At 39.4% G+C, this 25,043-nt stretch overlaps 1 protein-coding gene across 4 annotated transcripts in view; it reads left to right on the forward strand.

Moving 5' to 3' along the window:
* LOC143876251 (protein SABRE-like) overlaps positions 1-25,043 on the forward strand; it is a 109,175-nt gene that overhangs the window by 38,954 nt on the left and 45,178 nt on the right. For all 4 annotated transcript variants that reach the window (XM_077377982.1, XM_077377983.1, XM_077377984.1 and 1 more), the window contains 6 exons: positions 3,272-3,535; positions 8,483-10,597; positions 19,751-21,656; positions 21,979-22,079; positions 23,618-23,974; positions 24,069-24,187. In XM_077377982.1, the coding sequence (XP_077234097.1) occupies positions 3,272-3,535; positions 8,483-10,597; positions 19,751-21,656; positions 21,979-22,079; positions 23,618-23,974; positions 24,069-24,187 (4,862 nt within the window). The remainder of the gene's footprint in view (positions 1-3,271; positions 3,536-8,482; positions 10,598-19,750; positions 21,657-21,978; positions 22,080-23,617; positions 23,975-24,068; positions 24,188-25,043) is intronic.

Genomic DNA, 25,043 nt, shown 5'->3' on the forward strand with positions numbered 1-25,043 from the left:
GAGTGTACCAACCTTATGGTACGCTCGAGTGCCCAATCACATGTGGGCCCACATTTTTAGGATGATCCAAAGCATTCATTTGAAAGGCCCTTATATAGATGGGGTGTGTACCAAAAATCAGCTCCATAGGATCATCCTAACCCATCCATTTGCGAAGGTCAAAATGGACAGACACTGTTTGTCCACAAATTTGCCCATTGTTGCCCTCCGCCCTATCATAGATAGGGTGTGTACCAAAAATCAGCTCCATAGGATCATCCTAACCCATCCATTTGTGGAGGGCAAAATGGACAGACCACAAATTTGCCCATTTTTGCCCTCCACTTTTGGAGGGGGTAGGATGATTCAATGAAGTTGATTTTTGGTACACACCCTACCTATGATAGGGCCTTGCAAATGAATGCTTTGGATCACGGCAAAAAATGTGGGACCCATGTGATTGGGGCACTCGAGCGTACCATAAGCTTGGTACGCTCGAGTGTACAATCCTTTTCCTCTCTCTCTCTCTCTCTCTCTCTATATATATATATATATATATATATATATATATATACACACACACACACGCTAATCTCATTCTCGAAGGTCTTGTCTTTCTCGTTTTCCTTCTCCCATCTTTTCTTTTCTAGGGTTTTCAATTGAAATTTTTCCCTTGCTGGTCCAAATTTCTCTTGCTAGTTGAAATCATTTATTTTCCTTGCCAACCTACACCATCATTAAAATAAGGAAAACACTTTTAAAACGGGATCCCGTGCTCAAAATAAAGAAGGGGTGAAAATGACCCTTTCATTTGACCAGTTTTCATCTTTTTTATTTTCTTTGTGGGGATAAGCGCTCACTTTTTTTATTATTTGCACACATGTCAGGGTGGACTCCGTGCTTTTTTTCAGCATGGGATCCCGTTTTGCTAGCAACTCTCTTAAAATAGGGTACAAGGTGGCATTTATACCACTCAAATTAGGTGCATTTTAGCATCATATCTTAAAATAGGTGCATGTTAGCATGTCACTTAATATAGTTAGGGTCATTTTAGTAAAATTAGGCTTAAGTGAGAATAAATTATCCTCCTCTAAAGTTTTGAAAACCTCAATTATCTTGCCCCTTCCTTCTCTGGTCGTGTGCAAGTGTTTTCTAGCCTCTTTTCCTCCACTTCTTGTTCATCTGAAAGAACATGAAATCTCTCATTTACTTCTTTCACCTAATCTACTTCTACACCTATGGCATCCCTCTGGCCGCTCTTTCGTTCTTCTTATGATCCCCCCTCACTCGTCAACTTATCACCATTAAATTAGCCCAAGATGGTAAAGGTATTCTAGATAATTTTGATGATCAAGCTATGATCTGTGGACATGGACACGAGTGTCGCGTGCCGACACAGACACGGAGTATCTGACACGGAAAAACCACAAAACTTTAGAAACGGGGACACAACTAAAATAGAAAGTATATGTAATCATGATTCGTGGATATGGATTCGTGTGTCCAGTTTCGACATGGATATGAGTTGGATATGAGTTGTCTAAATGAGGTAAACACAATATTAAATAAAAAACAGAATGTAACACTTGACATGGTACAAAAACATGTCCACACACCCACATTAAGTCTAACACTTCCAGCAATACAAGTAAAAGTGTCCAAAGGAGTGTTGACACGTGTGGACACGCGTGTTGTGTCGGACACGGCAGGACACGTGAGTGGGTGTATGTGTGTTTGTGTGTGTGTGTGTGTGTGAGAGAGAGAGAGAGAGAGAGAGAGAGAGAGAGAGAGAGAGAGAGAGAGAGAGAGAGAGAGAGAGAGAAGGACAAACAATATCTGTCCATTCCACGCCACCAAGGGGCCGATTTGTGGACAAACAGTATCTGTCCATTTCCTGCCCACAAATGGAACGGTTGGGATGATCCAATGAGGAGAGAGAGAGAGAGAGAGAGAGAGAGAGAGAGAGAGATTTTTGTGGACAAACAATATCTGTCCATCCCCCCCCCCCCCCCACAAATGGAAGGGTTGGGATGATCCAATGGAGCCTGATTTTTTGTACACACCCTACCTATGATAGGGCCCATCAAATGAATGCTTTGGATCCCCCAAAAAATGTGGGCCCACCCCTATTTTCTGCACTCGAGCGCAGATAAGCAATCTGTGCTTGAGCGCGGAAACAATTTTCCGATATATGTGTGTGTGTGCGTGCGTGTGCTCGCGTGTGTGTGCTTGTACCATCATCCCCTCTCGATTCACGGAATGTGATCTGGGACAAGATGGAAGTTTGCGTGCTTCGGTAGGCAAGAGATCACCGGTGTATAGCACAAGATCGCCTTTTCTTGCTGAATGGTTTCATACCACTCAGAGATCTCATGAAGTTCCTGATTGACAGAGCGCCGTGGAGTAAGCAAGGAAGCGAAGCTCACTCGACCATAGGGAGAGGAAGCGACTAACGGTTCTCTCGTCAGATTGATTGATTGATTGTCCCGGAGTTGAAGCAAAGAAGTATAAGCTCCTGAGTCCTTATAGAGCTAAGCGTCAAGTAAGGAATGCTGCTTTGAGTTAGGGATTGGTTTGACGGCACGGCAGTGGCCTTCCCCACTCCCTCCATCCAAGCATGGATGGGACGGTAAGTAGAAACAAAACCCGGCTATCTGGTTTGTAAAGAAAGAAAAGGAGAAGAAATGGAAGGGATGTAAAGAAGATTAATGATACATGGGTGTACCGCTTTCTTCAGGATCATTTTCAACCTTTTACCCCTGGCGCCAAAGCCCTGATATGCTTTTATGCATTGGTTCACTCAGCACCTCAAATTGTTATTTTATGCTTGCAATGGTCTTGACCTTTCTTTAAACCGTGTTATTTGGTTGCAATTTTTAATCTCATAGTTTCAGTATGCACACTTGCACGGAGATCAGTGTTTGGACCTAAATGCTTATAACACTTCTCTGGGTCTCTGCAAATATCAAACTATGGTTGTGCTTATAACATTTCCCTATATATATATACTGTAGTTATATAATACACTTTTGTTGACCATTCTTTCTGGCCACTGCATGATTTATTTGTACAGAAACACTTCGTTGTCACACCTGTTGAATGTTGAGTTTCTGATTCATATATTGTAGTTTATCTTCTATTGGAGTTTCTTATGTTTGGTTCCTTGTTTTTCTTGTTATATTTTCCTGTCTCTCTAGCGATTTAAAATTTTGGTTTTGTGGTCACTCTAGAACCCAACTTGGTAAGCCTTTATATGGACTATATATTTAATTTAGGACGCCTCCACTTTCAGCTGACAGCACCTATCAAAGCTGAAATTGATATCAAACTCGGGGGTACACAGTGCAATATCATTATGAGCAGATTAAAACCATGGATACATCTTCTCAAGTCAAAAAAGAAGAGAATGGTCCTCCGTGAGGATACGTCTAAGGATAATTCCTACCTTGATAGATCACAGACAGCTGACATGAAAGTTATCATGTGGACATGTACAGTTTCAGCGCCAGAGATGACTATTGTACTTTACAGCCTCAGTGGCTTGCCCCTATACCATGTAAGTAATACACTTTGTGCTAATCATCAATTACTCTCAGTTTTTTCTGCTGCGTTACTGTTGAGCTAAGGAATATGCATCTGCTTGGTGGGTTTTTGTTTGTTTGTTTTTGTTTTGAACGGTTGCATCTACTTGAAGATATTATTTCAATTTTTGACTTGCATTCAACAAAACTTTCTGTCTACCTGCTTATTGTTAATTTGAGGATACCTAAAATCATAATGGTTGTTTTACCAACATATCAAATTGTTGATTGATATGTTGGTAAAAGCTTTTTAATGTGTTACGAAGAAAAAAGTGAATGGTTCTTGGACTTGATGGTTCATCCTATAAATCCTCCAGTCTACTATGAGTCCAAATTTCAGGGTTGTATTTTGTTCATACATTTGCATTTTCTGCTTCTTGATTTTTTCTCTTTGATTATGCCATGAGTGTTTCAGAAACATTTGGGCATTGTAGGATGTGTCTTTTCATGTTATTTATGTATTAAAGATTCAAATGAAGTGAAGGCAAGAGCTCTCTTACAGGACTTTTGAATTCTTTTGTAAGTGCCTTTGGGGATGATTGGTCATTGAAGGGGATTCTAGTAAAGCAATCGCTTGTTCTTTGTAAAAAGAGTCATGGGTCTTTGAGGTTGACAAACATCCTAGACAAGATCTGAGATTTTTCTCGAGGTATAGAGTTTTCTCTATTTGGGTTTCTGTGAGGCTTCTGATCTAGAGGACTGTTTAGCTGAGAAGTGGGAAAGTCGTTGGATGTTTGATTTTATATTGAGAAATCTCTGCATGTATTATAATTATCATTCCTTAATGGCGTTGTCATTCATAGAAATAAATCCTATGTTTTATGCAAGGTAGTAAGAGATCGTTTTTTGTTTTTATATGTTGTAAGTCTTGCCTTAGTGAGAAGAAGTGACTTGTGCCAAGTTGATGGAGTAAAAAGAGGAAGGGGCAGACCGAAAACAACTTGGGTAGAAATAGTGAGGAAAGACTTGATGGCTAGGAACATAATAGAGAACATGACCTTGGATATGAGAGAATGGAAGAAAATGATCGATGTAGATGAACCCAACTAGTGTCAGGATTAGACTTAGTCAATTTGAGCCAGGCAGATTCTTTCACCTTCTTCATGAAAAATTTCTAAAGGATTCATTAGCCGACCCCAACTAGTTTGGGACAAAGGCTTAGTTGAGTTGAGTTGAGTATATGTTGTCTCTGTCTGTGTTATAATTTTCATTTCCTTAGCAACATTGTTATTCATAGAAATTAACCTTATTTTTACTCGAGATAGAAAGATGCAATTTTTTGATAATGTGGTTCATTATGAATTCATGTAGTCAATTTAGCAACTCTTAGACTAACTCTGTCAAACTTGACCTAGCTATAATCTTTTTGGGGCAAATTGTGAAAATATAATACAATTGGGCACTTACATTGTTATTCATAGAAATTAACCTTATTTTTACTCGAGATAGAAAGATGCGAGCTTTTGATAATGTGGTTCATTATGAATTCATGTAGTCAATTTAGCAACTCTTAGACAAACTCTGTCAAACTTGACCTAGCTATAATCTTTTTGGGGGAAATTGTGAAAATATAATACAATTGGGCACTTTCATTTCGTTGGAAGGATGCATGCTAATCTTTTAGGGTTCTTTATGTTTGTTAAGAGATACAATATGTATTTCAGTTTTATTCTCTTTTCTAATGTCTTTTGGATGAAGTCCATTTTACATTTGAGGGAAGTGGCATACTTATAATATTCGTTACATTCCACACACACACACACACACACACACACACAGATATATATATATATATATATATATATATATATATATATATAGAGAGAGAGAGAGAGAGAGAGAGAGAGAGAGAGAGAGAGAGAGAGAGAGCAGAGAGCAGTTCCTGCGCTCGAGCGCAGATAGCTTATCTGCGATCGAGTGGAGAGAACAAGGGTGGACTCACATTTTTTGGGTGATCCTAAGTATTCATTTTAAAGGCCACATCATGGATGGGGTGTGTACCAAAAATCAGCTCCATTGGATCATCTTAGGGTGTCCATTTGTGTGTGTGTGCGTGCGCGCGCGCGTGTGTGTGGGGGGGGGGGGATGGACATATACTGTTTGTCCACAAATCTGCCCATTTTTTCACCCCACAAATGGAAGGGTTAGGATGATCTAAGAATGGTAGAATTGGTTTGGACTAAGATGATCCAATGGAGCTGATTTTTGGTACACACCCCATCCATGATGGGGCTTTCAAATGAATGCTTAGGATCACCCAAAAAATGTGGGCCCGCCATGTTTTTTGCACTCGAGCGCAGGAGCTGTTCTCTCTCTCATATATATATATATATATATAGAGGAAACTGTTGGTGAGCTTAAGCTTGCCCAATCACATGGGGGCCCACTTTGTTAGGATGATCCAAACCATTCATTTGAAAGTCTCTTACATAGATGGGGGGTGTACCAAAAATCAGCTCCATTGTGTCTGTCCATTTTTGTCCTCCACAAATGGAGGGGTTAGGATGATCCTATGGAGCTGATTTTTGGTACACACCCTATCTATGATAAGGCCTTGCAAATGAATGGTTTGGATCACTCCCCAAAATGTGGGACCCATGTGATTGGGAACCTAGCTCACCATAAGTTTGGTGAGTATATATATATATATATATATATATGAGAGAACGGTTCCTACACATATGTGTAGATAAGTTATCTACACACTAGCTTAAAATACAGTGGGGGCCACATTATTTGGGTGATCCAAACCATTCATTTTTAAGGCCCTCACATAGATAGGGTTTCCACAAAAAATCAGATCCATAGGATCATCCTAACCATTCGAACTGTGGAGGCAAAAAATGGACTAATTTGTGAAGGTTTAAAGACATCCATTTTACCTCCACAAATCATAGGGTTGGGATGATCCTATGGATCTGATTTTTTGTAGACACCCTATCTATGTGAGGCCCTTTAAAATGGATGGCTTGGATCACCCAAACAATGTGGGCCCCCACTGTATTTTAAGCTAGTGTGTAGAGAACTCTCTACACATGTGTAGGAACCGTTTTCTCTCTCTCTCTCTCTCTCTCTCTCTCTCTCTCTATATATATATATATATATATATATATATATATATATATATATGTACAGGGATTTGCTAGGGACCATCTTAGAAGGCATTTCACGCCTGGGCGGTTGCATGTGAGAGCAGCCACCTCAGATGAATTAAATGAATAAGACAAAATCTGAGCCTGTGTGGCTGCTCTCACCTGCAACAGTCCAAGCGCGAAATGCCTTCTGCGATGGTCCGTAGCAAATCCCATATGTATACATGTATATACATTACACACTTTTTGGGAGTTGCGGGGTATGCTTTCTGAACTCCAAGAACTCCCTTCTCCTTCCTTTCCTCTCTTTTCCACTGGCTGTACCCTAGGTTTTAAATTTTTTGGTTTTGGTTTCGGTCTCCTCAAAAACAATAACTTTTAAGCCTGATATTTTTTCATATTTTCTATGCGGGCATGCTCCCTATGTCCCTTCTGTTTTAGCCTGATTTTTTTACATTTCCAAACTATCCTTGTGAGATCTTTGAACCTTTCCTTTCTTTCAAGCTAGTTTTACCTTCATTCAGAAAGGGGTAATGTTCTTCTATTCTTAACTTTGTGGAACTTGGCCAAAGTCATGGTGTTAACTTGTTTATTGCCTGACCAAATCTGAAAGGCTTATGAAAGACGTGGAAAACCTGTGCTTGTTTGGCCACTTTGCTATGTTTTCCATGAGGCACAATGTTCTTTTTAGTTATATGGAATGTGTCATGGAAAGCCTGTGCTTGTTTGGCCACTTTGCTATGTTTTCCATGAGGCAGAATGTTGTTTTTAGTTATATGGAATGTGTTATGGAGAGTTGTTTTGCCTACGGTAGATTGTATTTTTCTATGCAGATGAATAGAAAAAGTCAATTGGTTCAGTTTTTTGTCAATAGAAGGTTGAACTGGTCAACGTTCTGTACTCTTGACATCATTGTATTGTGCATCGGATTTGAAAAATCAAACATAGCTTTCTTTACAATGGTTCAGCCTTGATATGTTTCAGAATTTATTTACTTATTTGAGAATTATTAAGTCTAATACAAATTCATATACACTATCAAGAGCAGGCATGCTCCCTAGATACTTCCATTACCATAATTTTAGCCTGACATTTTTTTCATTTAAAAAATATACATGTGAGATGACATTTTTTCCCAAGTTACTTTTACATTCGTTCAGAAAGAAGTAATGGTCTCTTCTTCTTAAAGGTATGGAACTTGGCCAAATTCATGATCTTTTCTTCTTACACTAGATTATATTTTTCTATACAAATGATATTCCTTACTCAAATAGTTTGTGCACGCTATGCAGAGCTGCTGACATGACCACTTGGAAGTTGAAATAAAATTATTTACAATATGTTCGTCTATGGTCAAACACTAACTTGTGTAATACGTCTTATGAGATCTTGCTATTTCACGAAGGGTTATAATTTGACCTCTCCAATTGATCGTGGATGCTCACTAGGATGCAAATGCATTGTTGGTTTGAGTCGTTTGACAGCATGTTGTCATAACTGTTGGGGCATAGGCCCTTCCTAGATCAAATAATGTTTTTAATCCTCAAATTCATTTCAGTAGTAGTTGTTTCTTGACACTGGTAGATATGTATATCTCGGCCCTTTACGACTTTGATTGGAGATCAATTTTTTTTTTTGGTGTCATAGGCATACTGTTGGAAAGAACGCAACTTCATATAAAGACCCTGCCGGTCATTTTCTTTAAGAAAATAACATTGCTTATTCTTATTCTTGATCATTGGTATATTATGTGAAACTGTTATTGCTTTTCTTTTTCTTTTTAATTTTTTTGACTATGCGGGGGTGCTCACAATATGCTCATTTATGCAGGGGTGCTCACAATCCTCACATTTGTTTGCCAATAATATAGCAGGTATGGGGGTTGCAGTACATATGGAACTGGGTGAATTACATTTGCACATGGCAGATGAATACCAAGAATGCTTGAAGGAAAGCCTATTTGGTGTGGAAACAAATTCAGGTTCCTTATTGCATATAGCACGGGTGAGTCTGGATTGGGGGTACAAAGAACTGGAATCACCTGAGAAAAACGATCCCAGTAGGTGGAAATTGGTTTTCTATGTTGATGTAACTGGGATGAGTATATCCTTTAGCTTCCGGCGTGTTGAATCACTTCTTTCAACCATTTTGTCTTTTAAAGCGTTGTTAAAGAGTCTATCTGCTTCTGGGAAAAGAACAGCGTCAAATAGGGTGGAACGTTCAGGAAAGCCGTCAGTTAGGGGGACCCGGATCTTGAAGTTTAATCTTGAACGGTGTTCTATAAATTTTTCTGGTGATGTGGGTGTGGAAAATTCAGTTGTTGCAGATCCCAAACGTGTTAATTTTGGTTCGCAAGGGGGTCAAGTTATAATCACCAGCTCTGCCGATGGCACACCACGCAGGGCAAGCATAGCATCCATGACCTCCCATGGCTGTCAATGCCTAAAATACTCAACATGCCTTGAAATTTTCCATTTCAGTCTGTGTATGAACAAAGACAAGCAGTCCACACAGATGGAACTAGAAAGGGCTAGATCTATCTTCCACGAATATTCCGCAGAGCATAAGCCTATTGCAAAAGTGACTTTGTTTGATATACAGAACGCTAAATTTGTGCGCCCCTTTGGTGGGAGTAATGAGATTTCTGTATGCTCTTTTTTCAGTGCAACCAATATTGCAGTCAGGTGGGAACCCGATGTACATCTGTCGCTATATGAGTTCATCTTGCGTTTTAAGTTTCTGCTATACAATCAGAAGCTTCAGGCATCTGATAATGAAGCAAAGGAAAAAAAATTTAATGGGAAAGATATCGAACCAGTAAAGGAAGCTGTTGTGGATCCCGTACGATCCGATAAACAACACAAAAAGAGGGAATCTCCCTTCGCTCTTGATGTGGAAATGTTGAGTATATCTGCCGAACTTGCTGATGGAGTAGAAGCAATGGTCCAGGTGCAGTCCATCTTTTCCGAGAATGCCCGGATAGGAGTGCTACTTGAAGGGCTTATGCTAAGTTTCAATGACGCCAGGGTATTCAAAAGTAGCCGGATGCAGATTTCACGTATTCCTAATGTGTCTACTTCAAATAGTTCAATCGATACAAAAATACCAGTTGTCACCACTATGGATTGGATTATTCAAGGTCTGGATGTTCATATCTGCATGCCTTATAGGTTGCAGTTACGGGCGATTGAGGATGCCGTAGAGGACACATTGCGTGCTTTAAAGCTTATCATTGCTGCTAAAACTAGTCTGATATTTCGGGTGAACAATGAAAGCTCTAAACATACAAAGCTTAAGTCAACAAGAGTTGGATGTGTCAAATTTAGCATACGTAAACTCACTGCCGATATTGAGGAAGAGCCAATTCAGGGGTGGCTTGATGAACATTATTATCTGATGAAGAATGAGATCTGCGAATTAGATGCCAGATTGAAGTTCCTTGATGAGATTGTTTCCGAAGGTTCTGGGGACTTGGGATGTACTGAACAAAATGAACCGAAAAAGATCTACCATGATGGGATTGAGATTGACGTGCATGATAATTCAGCTGTTCAAAAATTGCAAGAAGAAGTTCATAAGAAGGCATTTCGGTCTTATTACATGGCATGCCAGAAAATGGTGCCTTCAGAAGGATCAGGTGCATGTAGAACAGGGTTCCAGGCTGGTTTTAAGCCTAGCACTAACAGAGCTTCTCTTCTATCCATTTGTGCTACAGAGTTGGATGTAACCTTGACAAAAATTGAAGGTGGTGATGCTGGAATGATTGAGTTTATAAGAAAGCTCGACCCTATATGCTTAGTTAATGAGATACCTTTCTCCCGGTTGCTTGGGAGAAATATTGTTTTGAATACTGGTTCATTAGTCATCCAGTTAAGAAATTTCACATTTCCAATTCTATCTGCAACTACTGGTAAATGCGAAGGTCGTATTGTGCTTGCACAGCAGGTTAGTCCATTTTTTTTGGTTTTGTTTCTCTTTCCACTCATTCACGTTCACTTTATGCTTCTTGTCCCTGTCTGCTAGATCCTGTATGATCTTTCCTCTGTTATAATTTTTTCTTCTGCTCCGTTTTATTGTGTTTTAAACCCTATGCATTGATTCTTCCTCCTTTTTTTTTCCCATTCACGTTTTTTTGTTTGAAAAATTACCGTAGGGTATGAAAACCCTACAGTAAGTGAGCTTATATTACTAATACTAAAGGATTTGGCAAGGGTTTTCATACCCTAAAAAATTCCAATTTTATCAGAAAACGTTCCCATTCCCATGAATATGCTTATTTTATCAGAACATGAAGAAATAAATGAATCAGGTAAGTGAGCTTATTATATTTTGGTCCACCAATTCACCAAGGCAGTCTCTCGATAATGATTGTCAAACCTGTTCCATGATGCAAGAAATCAAATTCCATTTCTCAATGTCTCCTCTGCTGGTAACATTACATATTATGTCCCGAATATCCTGGCTATGCAAATCATAGTAAATACACTTACTTGAAATCAAAGAATCGGGGTTCTAGGGTATTTCTCTTTGTAAAAACTGCAATATTGGCCCTTCTGTGCTCTTCTTATGGTGGCACAAAAAGTTACCTAGGGACTGCTCTCCCTACCTTGAGGCAACTTGCAGCTGATCCTTCAACCAAGGGGAACAGGAGAAGACTACGTCTTTACAGAAGATGTAGTGGATCAACCAATCAACTAATGGGTAGGTGATTCCTTGATGATGCAGATCGTGGTCCTAATATGATAAAAGAGTCATCTATGACAACAAACTAAAAGAGAAAGAAGAGGAGAGATAATGGTGAATTGTCATGGGGGCTTAGGTGATGCGTGCTTCCAAAAATTATGGTTTTTTTTTTCTGAATGGTGATAAATTTCATTAAAGGGAAAGGGGGACAAAGAAAGTCCGCCCAAAAGATGCAGAAAGCCACTAAAAAGAACAAATAATACGGACAGCCCCCCAACAGACACGGGGTTGCCTATCAAGGGGGTAAGAAATCAAACATCTCTAAATCTTGCTTATGAACTCCATCCCTAGTAAGCTTGTCAGCAATTCCATTTGCGGATCTCCTCACATGTACAAAAGTGAGGGAGGAACATGCAGATCTATCCTTCATTTCATCAAAGTACCGAGCAAATCTCCAGGGTGGGCCCAAGGAGCCCTTCAGCCACCTAATGACGTTGAGAGAGTCTCCTTCCACAATAGTATGATCCATGCTTTTTGTTTCTAAAAGTAATAGACATTGATGAACAGCCCTCACCTCACCTTCACTGGCATCAGCTGACCCAATAGGACCTGAGAAAGCCCATATAACCTCTCCCAAAGAATCTCTCACTACACCCCAATACCAGTGGGTCCTGGATTGCCATAACTAGAACCATCAACTTTTAATTTCAAAAACCCAATGGGGGAAGCTTGCCATTGTTGTACAACCAAGGGACGACTTTCCATGCTATTGGAGATTACTCTCCATCCCTCCCCTAGTCAATGGCAGTGACGAAGCCGAATAGAGGGAGGGCCTTTGCCCAAGCAATAGTTAATGCTTTAATGTATAGAAAAAAGGATAGGGGAGAGTTCAAACTTCTTTCCAGGCCATCGCGCCTCTGTTGCGCGACTCAAGTAGAATAGGGGAGAGTTCAAACTTCCAAGCTTCTTCCATACTTTGCCATTTTGTTTACTGAGTTTACAAAGTAACCCATGCCACCAACACGACTCAATGAAGTCTCACACACAACACTGAGAAAGCTTTGCGTCACTTTTCAGAACGGAACATACCCACGCAATTTTAGCTCTTCTTCGGCTGATTAATAGACTTTCAAAGTGTTAGATTCAAAGACATCCGCGACTTAGCACACGAAGCTGCAACCACTTGGTTAACATTCAACCTCTTTCCAACTCTGCCACAACTGAAAGCGTTTCCCGTTCTTTTATGTATAGCAACATGCACTAGAGATTCACTAACCGTAGCCGCAAACACTGCAACTTGCTGCAACTATGCCAGCACAGACACCAACTGTATTACAACTCTTTGACAAGCTCTTGCATTCACAACCTGCTCTGATCTGTCACTTGATACCATCTGATACCAGCTCTCAAAGCACACTCTGAAGTTAGCTTGGACCATTTCGCTCTGATTCCAACTGTCACATGCCTAATGTTTGAGCAGCGGAATAACCCGTGCGGCGCCCTAACATGCACGAATGCTAGGGCAAGCCTTCAATCATGCAAGGCTTTGAAGGCCCTACACGCTAACACCCCTTGATGCTTCGAATGTGCACACAATCTCTAAGATGTTCAACAGGCTACTTGGCTCAGATCTTGACATGCACTTTTAGATACCCACTCTCATGATCAGCCTGCATCATGATTACATCGAACATCAGGCCTTGGAGCCCAATGCAAAGTCCATCGAGTACGAGGCATGACGATGCCACGCACCAATCCGCCAAGCACTGGGCTTGGTCATCCAAGGAGCAAGATGCCCCATTGACTGATCCGCAAGGTGTTCACCTCACGAGGGCAACCGAGGTCGCCCCGACACGAACTCATGGAAGACCTAGAGATTGGTCTGTCCACAAGACGTACCGCGATACAGAAGGCAAACGGTATAGCTAGCCCCCTGCACCGGTTTGTACGCGCAATGCATGTGGGAACCCAACCCAATATGCACTGTCTTTGGCCCCCATCATCGACTAAAGAAACTGGAGCATCCTTGTAGATAGCTCACAATCCGCACCCAAAGCTCCCTTAGGGCACGCCCACGAGTTGAAGTATGATTTCCTGCTGTGTGCGTCACATGCAGAAGCAAGTGCTCTTGCAACCCATGAGCAAACCTCCAAGGTTCCGGCCCACACCTGCTAGGCCTATCGGCTATGAAGCATGGGTACGGGTACGGGGTGCGGGTACAACACGACGCGGGTACGACACGACACGGGTACGTGATTTAAAAAAAAACCGGGTGCGGGTACGTTCGGGTACGCTGAATATAATAATATATTTTAATATTTTATTATATATTTATAAAAATTTAAAAAAATAATTGGACAACAATTAAATAACAATAACATCACCAAAATGGAAAATTCTAATATTACTTTTCATTTCATAAGTGATTAAGTTCCATATTTCATAACATGAGGCATCAATACATCATTCATTAGAAAAAAAAGTCTGTCGCCAGTGTGTTGACCAGTGCCTGACAAGATGAATAATTTTTAGAGACCAAATTATAAGATTTTTTATACTGGACTTTTGGGATTTAATAATGTTTGGACATGATAGATTTTATGAATTTTTAAAATTTGAAAAATAGCACACCGTTTCGAAGTTATGAAAGTTAAAATTTTGACCCGACCCTTTTTCTTTGAATTTTGTACTAGAACAGGAGAGTTGACTTTTTTTCCTTTTAGATTTGGGTCTTGAAACTATTTTTAATAAATCCAAATGGGGGATATTCCGTTATTTACATGTAAATCTTAAGTAAATGGACATTTACTTAAATGATTTACATGTAAATACTAAGTGCAGGGGAGGAGAGAGAAGAAGCAGGAAGGATTTACACCAGCTGGGAGAAGCAGGATGTATAGGGTACGCGTGGGTGCGCACCCTAAACGCACCCAACAGCCAAATTTGGGTTTTTTTTTTCTTTCAAAATGTGGGTACGTACCCAGGACGTACCCGAACGTACTCGTACGCAATACGTGTCGGGTATGGGAGCCCCGGGAGAGTACCTGTGCTTCCTAGCCTATCGGGGGAGGAGTCAACAGGTCACGGGGCCAACTCTCCCTATAGAGTTTGGCCAACCAACCCTCTCAACCAGGAGTGGCAACCAAATGTGCTATTAGGGACTACTTCTGAAGACGCAACTAGACGAGGTACGTTTTGATTTTAATACCGGTTGTGTCCCCGTTACACTTGGCACAACCTAGATTTTGCAATACATTAATCCTTTCGTGTTTGAGAGAACATTGCCACAAGTTCAAGCAGATGTAGAGGAAAGCTCTTCTATCGAACCAAATACTTGGACTAGAGACTCGTCTTGATTTTTCTAGGTTCTATAACTTAGATAAATACTTTTCACCCGATATTTTTTTGGAGTGGTTGTCTTTCTCTTTCTATGCGATCAAGATTTGTAGCGACATTAACTTTAGCACATCCAATGACCAAATCTCTAACTCGTGTTTGATCGAAAAATTTGAATACAACAGTTTTTATTGTATGCTTTGCAAAATCATGTTTTATGATTTCTACTTCTTTTTGTTGTTGTTCCCCCTTTTCAATAGTTTACGGAGTTAGAAAGAAACCTTGATCCTCCCGATCATTGTCCTTGATCCTCCCGATCATTGTCATAGACATAAAAAATAAGATTGTCGAATTTAATAGATTTCAACCATGGTTTTAAATTTCCATCGAAACAGACACAAAATGATCGAAATGATTCTGTTTCCATCCTCACCGAAACTGAAACCGAAACGACCAAAATGCATAAACCAAAATTGTAAGCGTAAGTGGTATAACCTATACTATATCTGTATGCATTGTTATAAATTTTGTTTCGTTTCGTCCAAAATGGACGAAACGTTTCGGTTTCGGCTGAAAACCGGAACGAAGAACAAAAATTTCGTTTCGTTCTGGATTTCGGTCCATTCTGGAAATTTCAGCCAAAATTTGACGAAATTTACCGAAATTTACCGAAATTTTCCTAAATTTCGTTTCTGTGGCCAAAATGAAATGGCCACTGAAACAAAATTTACAACTATGTCTGTATATATTACATAATTATATTTATATGAATTGCATGCGAAATATGATGCATATATTATGTATAAATGTGTATATGAATTACATGTGAAATTTGGTATATTCTAAACTATCAGACATGTGTGACCGTGCATGTCACAAGGTGTTCGATGTTTTTAAATTTGGGTTTCGTTTGTCATAGAAATGGAAATGTTTTGATTTCGGCTGAAAATTTCGCTGAAAATCTCGTAAAATCATGAAAATGTATGAAAATATGTGTAAATGATAAAGTTTTAAGATGAAATTCAGGAAATGCTAGAATAAGCACAATTACACTCTTATAAACCACCACAAAAGCAAGACAATCATCCATAATGGCTTAACAACATGATACTTATAGTGACATGCATAGTCACGCATGTCTGATAATTTAGTACATACCACTTCCTTTTGAAATGGCAATTTGGTACATATCACATTTCACATGTAATCCATTTAAATATGCATACGTAATACATATATTACATTTCACATGCAATATATAAAAATATAAGTATGTAACACATACGGATATAGTATAACACTATAACCATTAATACACTTACGTTAAAAAAAAAAAAAAAAACTAATACACTTACGATTTTGGTTTCGGATAGGTTTTAGTTTTGGTATCGATTTCGGTGGGGATGGAAACTGAAACATTTCGGTCGTTTCTTGTCAGTTTCGGTGAAAATTTAAAACCATGTCACTAATTGTAGTTTGTGAGTATTCCTTCTAAATGGTTCAAACTTTCTATACTTTCATGAATCTTCTCAGTTTTCCAGAAATGTCTAAGCATTGATGAAACACCCTGCAATACCCTTAAGATTATCTATTAAATTTGTAATGAACCACCATTGCCCTCGTGCTTGTACAATAGTTTTTTGTTTCATGGTTCCATTGAGCCAAACCTTTAGTATGCTTCTAGTTAAGCACAAATTTGAGGAGATATCTAGATTGTGAATTTGGTTAGTATGGTTTGAATCTTTTTATTTTTTACTATTTTGGGAGTCCCAAACTGAAATTTAGGAAGCAAGAATGACTTCTGAATTATTTCTAGCAGCCATTTTGACTTGTCCATGAGGCTATGATTATATTTTTAAATTTCCTTCAAAACCAACATGAAATGACTGAAATGTTTTTGTTTCCACCCCCACCGAAATGCATACCGAAATCCCAACCGAAATGCATAGGCGGAATCAGAACTGTAAGTTTATTAGTACCATATTATAGCAATATTTGTTAAATAATGATATTTATATGAATTGCATGTGAAACGTGGTGAATGTATTATTGATAAATATTTATATGAGTTACACATGAAATGTAGAATGTAATGCGCATGCCACTAGGTGTTTGATGTTGTTAAACCATTGTGCGTGGGTTTTTTTTTGCTCGTATTATGATTATTTAATATATATTTGTGCTTATTCTAGTACTTCCCATAGTTTCATCTTAAATATTGTCCACAATTCATGTTAACCTAAGAGAGAGAGAGAGAGAGAGAGAGAGAGAGAGAGAGAGAGAGAGAGAGAGGAGGGGGTTGAAAAACTCATCTCTCTTGAATATTTTTCTAATATGTTTACGTAAATTTGCAGGATTTTCACCGAAATCGACATCCGAAATCGAAATGTTTCTGTTGAAGTATAAAAGATAAATAACGCCCTTCTCCAACAGCTTAAGGTTTTGGAGAAGTTGGTAAGTTAACATGGTATCAGAGCCAAAGGTCTCGAGTTCAACCCTTCCAGATAGCAAAAATCCACATGCGATGGTCGGCCCAAAGTGGGACCACATGTGCCACGTGTTTGCCAAGTGGCCACACGTGCAGGGGAGTGTTAGGTATAAAAGATAAATTACGCATTTCTCCAACAGCTTAAGCTTTTGGAGAAGTTGGTAAGTTAACAGTTTCCATTTCCATCATGACTGAAACACATACCGTAACTGAAACCTGAAACCTTGGCTATGATTAGGACATATTGATGTTAGGGTGCGATGCTGCTATAGCACAGCCATTGCATTATTTCCGACATGAGTAGATCTAATAGCTGGCTCCTTTTTTCTTGTATGTTCACAGCAATATTTGAACACTTAAGCTCTTCTCTCTTCAGTTTTCTTGAATGGCAGCTCTTCTCTCATCAGTTACATAATGGTATCTCAGAAATCTTGTTTTAAAATTGTCTGGATGACCCAAGGTGTAGTGTATGTTAATTCTATGTGATGCAACTCCATTGTGATTAATTTTCAAATTTCATCTGACACGCGATAAAAAAGAATAAAGGAGTAAATTTTCAAATCAAAGAGGAGCTCGCAAGAGGGCAAGAGTGTAATAAACATGCAAATATGGGGATTCTATCCTAAACATGGAGAATCCTCTGCACAATTTCAGTAACTAAACTACTCTCAAAGGGAGTTCCAGTTAGAATTAGAATGATAAAATCCAACCCTAATTGGAAACAACTAAACTTAAAACTGTATTCATTTTTTTATTGATGAACCTCACTTGAAACAAACCTAAATTCACTCTTACTCAACTCAACTCAACTCAACAAAGCCTTTGTCCCAAATTAGTTGGGGTCGGCTAAATGAGTCCTTTAGAAAAAATTCATGAAGAAGGTGAAAGGAATCTACCCGGCTCTAGTTGGGTTCTTCTACGTGGATCATTTTCTTCCATTCTATCCTATCCAAGGTCATGTTCTCTGTTATGTTCCAGCTATCAAGTCTTTCCTCACTGTTTCTACCCAAGTTGTTTTCGGTCTGCCCCTACCTCTTTTTACTCCATTAATTTGGCACAAGTCGCCTCTTCTCACTAGAGCATCCAAAGACCTACGTTGGATATGTCCAAATCATCATAAGCGGTTCTCTCTCATCTTCTCCTTAATTGGTGCCACCCCCACCTTTTTACGAATGTCTTCATTTTTAATTCTATCTTACCTTGTGTGGCCGCACATCTATCTAAGCATTCGCATCTCCGCTACACTCATCTTATGCACATGCTGCTTCTTGGTGGCCCAATATTCTGAACCGTACAACATGGCCGGCCTCGCAGCTGTCTGATAAAACTTTCCGTTCAACTTGGTAGGGATTTTACGGTCGCACAGAACTCCTAAGGCAAGCTTCCACTTCAACCAACCTGCTCTTATTCTATGGTTAACATCCTCTTCAATCTCTCCTTCCTTATGTAGAATTGAACCAAGATAGTGAAAGATATCCCTTTTAGGTACCTCCTGTCCAGTCATATTTACTACATCCTCGTCCCGCCTCCTTACATTACTAAAGTTGCACTCCATATACTCTGTCTTAGTCCTACTCAGTTTAAAACCTTTGGATTCCAAAGTAGTTCTCCATAACTCTAACTTAGCATTTACTCCTGCTTTGGTTCGTCGATTAATACTATGTCATCTGCAAATAACATACACCACGACACCTGGATACCCTCCGTAAGCTCATCCAATGCTTACTCTCATGCTAAATTCACTCTTACTCTCAATTAAAATTCATTAAAACCTTCTAACATTGACCATTTGTCCAATGCTTCAGCTCAAAAAGAGATGGATAAGGTCCACTGATGATGTCATCATCCATATCACCCTGGACACACACGCACAGAGAGAGAGAGAGAGAGAGAGAGAGAGAGAGAGAGAGAGAGAGAGAGAGAGAGAGAGAGAGAGAGCATTTCCTCTTAAATTTTTGGAGAGAGCATTTCCTCTTAAATTTTTCCATGGACAAGTTTTTGCTTGGATGGAGCCCATAAGGGACATCACCATCCTAAAATTGTACTTTTCAGGGGGTGATGTCTAAAATTGTACTTTTCAGGCCATCTATTCTGAGCGTCCAATCGACGAGTGTGATTGCGCTTGGTCCTGGTTGCAGGTTACTCAAGGATGATAAAGCTGCAACATTTATCACATATCAACCTTTTTTTTATTTTGAGAATTACATGTCAACTTTGTTTCATCGCATAGTTCTTTTACTTTGAAACTATAATGTAAACTGTGTTTCTAGCAATTTGAAGTAAGATTAGTTTCAGTGCTAAATCTCAGGGAATAATAATGATTGGGTTGGATGCTGCTGTATTTGTTACTTATTACACCATCAATTAAGTACATATAGTTACCGTGAAAAGTGATTACCAAGTGCAAAAGCATCCTGCAAAATTTGTTGTGCAAAAGTTGCTATATATATATATATATATATATATTGCAAAAGTGGCTATATAAATGTATATATGATTTAGTAAATGCGGTTATTTAATATTTCACCTGTGTGCAATTTTCGGGTTCATCTGCTCTATCTGCATTTTATTGAGTCCACTCTTAATTGCAGGCAACATGTTTCCAGCCCCAAATTCAGCAAGATGTTTTTGTTGGGAAATGGAGGAAGGTGCGCATGCTGCGATCAGCAAGTGGGACAACTCCCCCGCTGAAAATGTACTCCAATTTGCCCATATCTTTTCATAAAGCGGAAGTTTCCTTCGGAGTGGGTTTCGAACCTTCTCTTGCTGATATCAGCTATGCTTTTACGGTCGCTCTTCGACGGGCTAATCTAGGCGTTAGGGTTTTTCATTCCAATTTAATGAATAATGAGTCCGATTGCTTGCAAATTTCGAATGTCAATCTTTCAGAAAACCAGCAGCCTAAGAAGGAACGCAGCTTGCCATGGTGGGATGATGTAAGGAACTACATCCATGGGAAAATTGGTTTGTGCTTCACTGAGATCAGATGGAACTTGCTTGGGACAACTAACCCGTATGAAAAACTTGATAAACTTCAAATTGTTTCTGGTTACATGGATATCCAGCAGTCGGATGGTCGTGTCAATGTTTCTGCGAAGGATTTCAAGATTTATGTAAGCAGCTTGGAGAGTTTAATTAACAGTTGCAGTCTAAAACTTCCAACTCGTGTCTCTGGGGCTTTCCTTGAATCTCCTGCCTTTTGTCTTGAAGTTACCATGGACTGGGAATGTGATTCTGGCAATCCCCTTAATCATTATTTACATGCACTTCCTAAAGAAGGAGAGACTCGTAAGAAAGTTTTTGATCCATTCAGATCTACTTCCCTTTCCCTCCGCTGGAACTTTTCTCTTAGGCCTTCACTTACTCCATCTGAAAGAGAAGCCCCATCCTCCAATGTGGAAGATAAAACCATCCCTGGTTCTGCGTGTAAGTCGGAGAATATTTCAGTTGATTCCCCAACTATGAACTTTGGTGCACATGATTTAGCTTGGGTATTCAAATTCTGGAACATGTATTATAACCCTCCTCATAAGTTGCGATCTTTTTCTCGATGGCCACGTTTTGGAATCCCCAGAATTGCCAGATCAGGCAATTTGTCTTTGGACAAAGTGATGACTGAGTTTATGCTCCGTCTTGATGCAACGCCCAGTTGTATTAAACACACGCCTTTAGAAGATGATGATCCTTCTACTGGGTTGACATTTAGAACGGCAAAGTTAAAATATGAACTCTGTTATAGTCGTGGTAGGCAGCACTATACCTTTGAATGCAAGCGTGATCCTCTGGATCTTGTTTACCAGGGTCTTGATCTGCATGTGTTGAAGTCATATTTGAATAAAGAAAATTGCACTTGTGTTGCTCAAGATGTTCAAATAACAAAGAGGAATTTGCATGGTATATCAACAGACAAACTCAGTAATGAAAAGTGCAACTGTATGGGTGGTTGTACAGAGAAGCATCATGATGATGGATTTCTTTTATCTTCTGACTATTTTACAATCAGGAAGCAGGCTCCAAAGGCTGATCCCACTAGGTTATTAGCATGGCAAGAAGCTGGAAAAAGAAATCTAGAAATGACATATGTTAGGTCAGAGTTTGAAAATGGGAGTGAAAGTGACCACACACGGTCAGACCCAAGTGATGATGAGGGATTTAATGTGGTAATGGCTGACAATTGTCAGCGTGTGTTTGTTTATGGCCTCAAGCTTTTGTGGACTATAAAGAACAGAGATGCTGTTTGGTCATGGGTTGGTGGAATATCCAAAGCATTTGAGCCTCCAAAGCCTTCTCCTTCTCGGCAGTATGCTCAGAGGAAATTGATTGAGGAGCAGCGGGTACTTGATGGGGGTGAAATGCTTCAAGATGATAATTTCAAGCCTTCCCCTTCTGTGAACCAAGGTACAAGTCTCCCTTCCCCCCTCCATGTGGAGACTTTGGGGTCACATTCATCTCCGTCACCTTCGGTTAAAATGGAATTCTCATCCACTCCTGCAGTAGGTCAGTCTTATTTTTTTATCATTGATTTATTTTTTTGGATATATTTATTTGACAATGGATTTGGGCCCAGAGAACTTGTCTATCTACTTGTATTGTCTCTTTTTTGGGTATATAATGCGCATGCCATGACAGAGTTCTACATACAAGAATATTCCTTTTAATAATTAGAGAGGAACAATTTGATTATAAATTCTTAATATTTATTTTGAATTTTTATTTTTTAGTAATATTCCAAAAAAAAAAAAAAATTTCTTAGTAAATATGATTTGGCATTGGGCTAGTCAATTTCAGTTAAGGAGCATTAATTTTGCTTGTCCTCCAGCAAAGTATGGATATATTGATGACTCAGAGGGGGAGGGAACACGCCAATTCATGGTGAATGTTATTCAACCTCAATTCAATCTTCATTCAGAAGAAGCTAATGTAAGTTTTGTGGTTTTATGTCCACCTATTTCATTTGTTTATACAGTCTGACCTTTTCCATTCCTTTTTTGTATAATTTGGTTAAGGGAAGTTTACTGGCAATGAGATCCTTTTAGCTGTTCGGTGTCTCAACATTTTTGTTGATATGCATCTTCTATAGTTTCAGTGTTTTTCCATATTCTTACGCAGTGTTTTGTTTTCCATTCCTCAGATTTTTAGTTCCTTTGAATGGTTTTTCCATATTGAACAATGTGTACTAATTTACCATCCAGTATGTAACTGGTGGTTTTTTACATACACTATTGTGTTAATGAGTTACAAGACGATTGAGTCTTTCACCTTTCTGAAGACTACTTTTAGTCTCTAAAGGAAACTTGTGGGTACAAATAACATTTGGAAGAATTGAAGCCCAGTTCACTGACTTTGTTGTTTAACGTGAAATTTTTTTCTGTTTAATGAGTACATACCAAGAAATGAAGCTTATCCCTTGTGTTAAAAATTACTCAAAAATCAAAATGTTCGCATTTTTGTCTGGAGTGGTTAGTTCTGGAAAGGAAATAGCAATCTGTCCTGTCCATCCAAGAAGGAAAATTGGTAGCCATTTCATCTGCATGAATTCACTAGAGCGTATCTTGCTGCGATTTGGAAGTCAATTAGGGATTATGCAAGATAACCCACATGTATTTCTGTAGAAATTAGTAAATACAGGTCATCATGCTGTTTGAACCAGTTTTATTTTGTGGATTTTACAAACTTTTCATCTCTGTGAAGAAGTTATTGTCGGTCACAAGTGACCATTAAGAGGCCCTTTTTGGCCATTTAGGTGGACATCTTGTTGGGTTGGGAGCTAGGACCCAGATCGGAGGTTGGCCGCTTGGTCCTAGGTTTGTGTGCCAGCAATACCCCCTGGGCTTGGGTGCTAGGACCCAGATCGGAGGTTGGCTACGTGGTCCTAGGCTTGTGCCCCTCCGACACTGTGATGGTGCTACTCAATAAAGATAATTGTAGCGCCTTTCCCATCAACATTTGGTTTGAGTGCTACTGGTTAGTAAAGCGAGAGCGCTAGGATCCAGATCTGAGGTTGGATGCGTGGTCCTAGGTATGAATCTTGGCAGAAGAAGGAATGGTTCGGGGTAGTTTGAAATCCTTCACTCTCACTAATTGGTTTTGGGATAGTTGTTAGCGCCACAATCCTGCATTTGGTATCAGGGCAGGTCACGGGTTCAAAACACCCCAGGGCCATTACTGGGGGAGGGGGATTGTTGGCTTGGGTGCTAGGACTTAGATCGGAGGTTGGCTGCGTGGTCCTAGGTTTGTGTGTCAGCAATGCCTCGTAGGTTTATACTTGTCCATTTTAACCTCCACAAATCAAGGGTTAGGGTGATCTTATGGAGCTGATTTTTTGGGCACATCCTAGAGAGAGCTCCCATTTGCAATTAGATTTTATATGCAGTTACCTAATTTCTTTTCCATGTTAACAGGATAGAAAATGTAATGGAAATCTCATTTGATTTTGTTAACTCTTTTCTCTATTCCAGGGAAGGTTTCTGCTTGCTGCTGCCAGCGGACGTGTTTTAGCACGTTCATTTCATTCAGTTCTCCATGTTGGCTATGAGATGATTGAACAAGCACTTGGTACGGGCGGCCTTCATATTCCCGAGTCTGAACCTGAAATGACATGGAAACGTGTGGAGTTCTCTGTTATGTTGGAGCATGTTCAAGCTCATGTTGCACCAACCGATGTTGATCCAGGAGCTGGACTACAGTGGCTACCCAAAATTCTTAGAAGCTCTCCTAAAGTAAAGCGCACCGGTGCTTTACTTGAAAGGGTGTTTATGCCTTGTACAATGTATTTTCGCTACACGAGACATAAAAGTGGAACTACGGACTTAAAGGTCGGTTAGAACATTTAGAGAAGCCTATTATTTTATTTACGGGTTCATGCCTTCCATTTTGAACACTTATTGACTCTTCATTATGCCACTGCAGGTGAAGCCATTAAAAGAGCTCACCTTCAATTCTCCTAACATTACTGCCACAATGACGTCACGTCAGTTTCAGGTTATGCTGGATATATTAAGCAATCTTCTCTTTGCAAGGCTTCCCAAGTGAGAATACATCTTATGTTGTTTCGCTTTTTTTTTTTTTTTTTCCTTCATGTGCTTTCTGTTGTTTTTTCTATTAGCAAATGTAAAATTTTGCAGTCATGTAATGTATTGGCCTTATTTTGCTGCATCTCTAACATGTAAATCCCATTAGGGTGCATGAGTCATAAACTACGTCTGAGGTTCTTAATGTTCTGGTGCTTCTAAACTTGATATTCAAAAAGCATTGTCTTTGAAGTGTGGGGCCGATTTGATAATACGAATCTTTGTCTTTACCGATTCAGCCCGCCCTTCTAGATCATGGATGTTTTGTAACCAGAACTATCTTCTTATTATATGGCACAGCTAAAAGTCTCATGTATTTCATATAAGCAATATCCGAGCTTCGAAACACTTTCATCTTATAAACTTTCTAAACATTCATTCATGTTAGACGTGTATATTTGTGTAAGGGGCATAGCGATGATTGTACTCAAAGTCTTTCTTATATAATACATAAGTGAGGGGAGCTATGCTCTAACTCACACTTTCTTCTCTCATTCTCATCTCTTCTTTCCTCTAAACATGGTGTCGGAGTTATGCTCTAACTCAAACGTTCTTCTCTCATTCGCATCTCTTTTTCCTCTCTCCCAGAGGTCTCATACGCAGTTGGGGTAGTTAGCCAGTTTATGAGTGCTCCACATACCTCCCACTGGGCAGCAATGGTTCAGATTTTTCGCTATATGAAGGAGGAGCCTTTCCCTGCTATTCAAGAAGCATGGGCATGCAAGGTTGGAAGGATTTTGGGAATCATAAGATAGATTTAGATATCTCGGGGTGACTGCTTGGCGTGATATATTGTGTTTTTCTCATTTTTTTT

This window comes from Tasmannia lanceolata, unplaced genomic scaffold (assembly GCF_043159265.1).
Source record: "Tasmannia lanceolata isolate RefF3 unplaced genomic scaffold, GAP_Taslan_0.1 ptg000004l, whole genome shotgun sequence".
Taxonomy (NCBI): domain Eukaryota; kingdom Viridiplantae; phylum Streptophyta; class Magnoliopsida; order Canellales; family Winteraceae; genus Tasmannia; species Tasmannia lanceolata.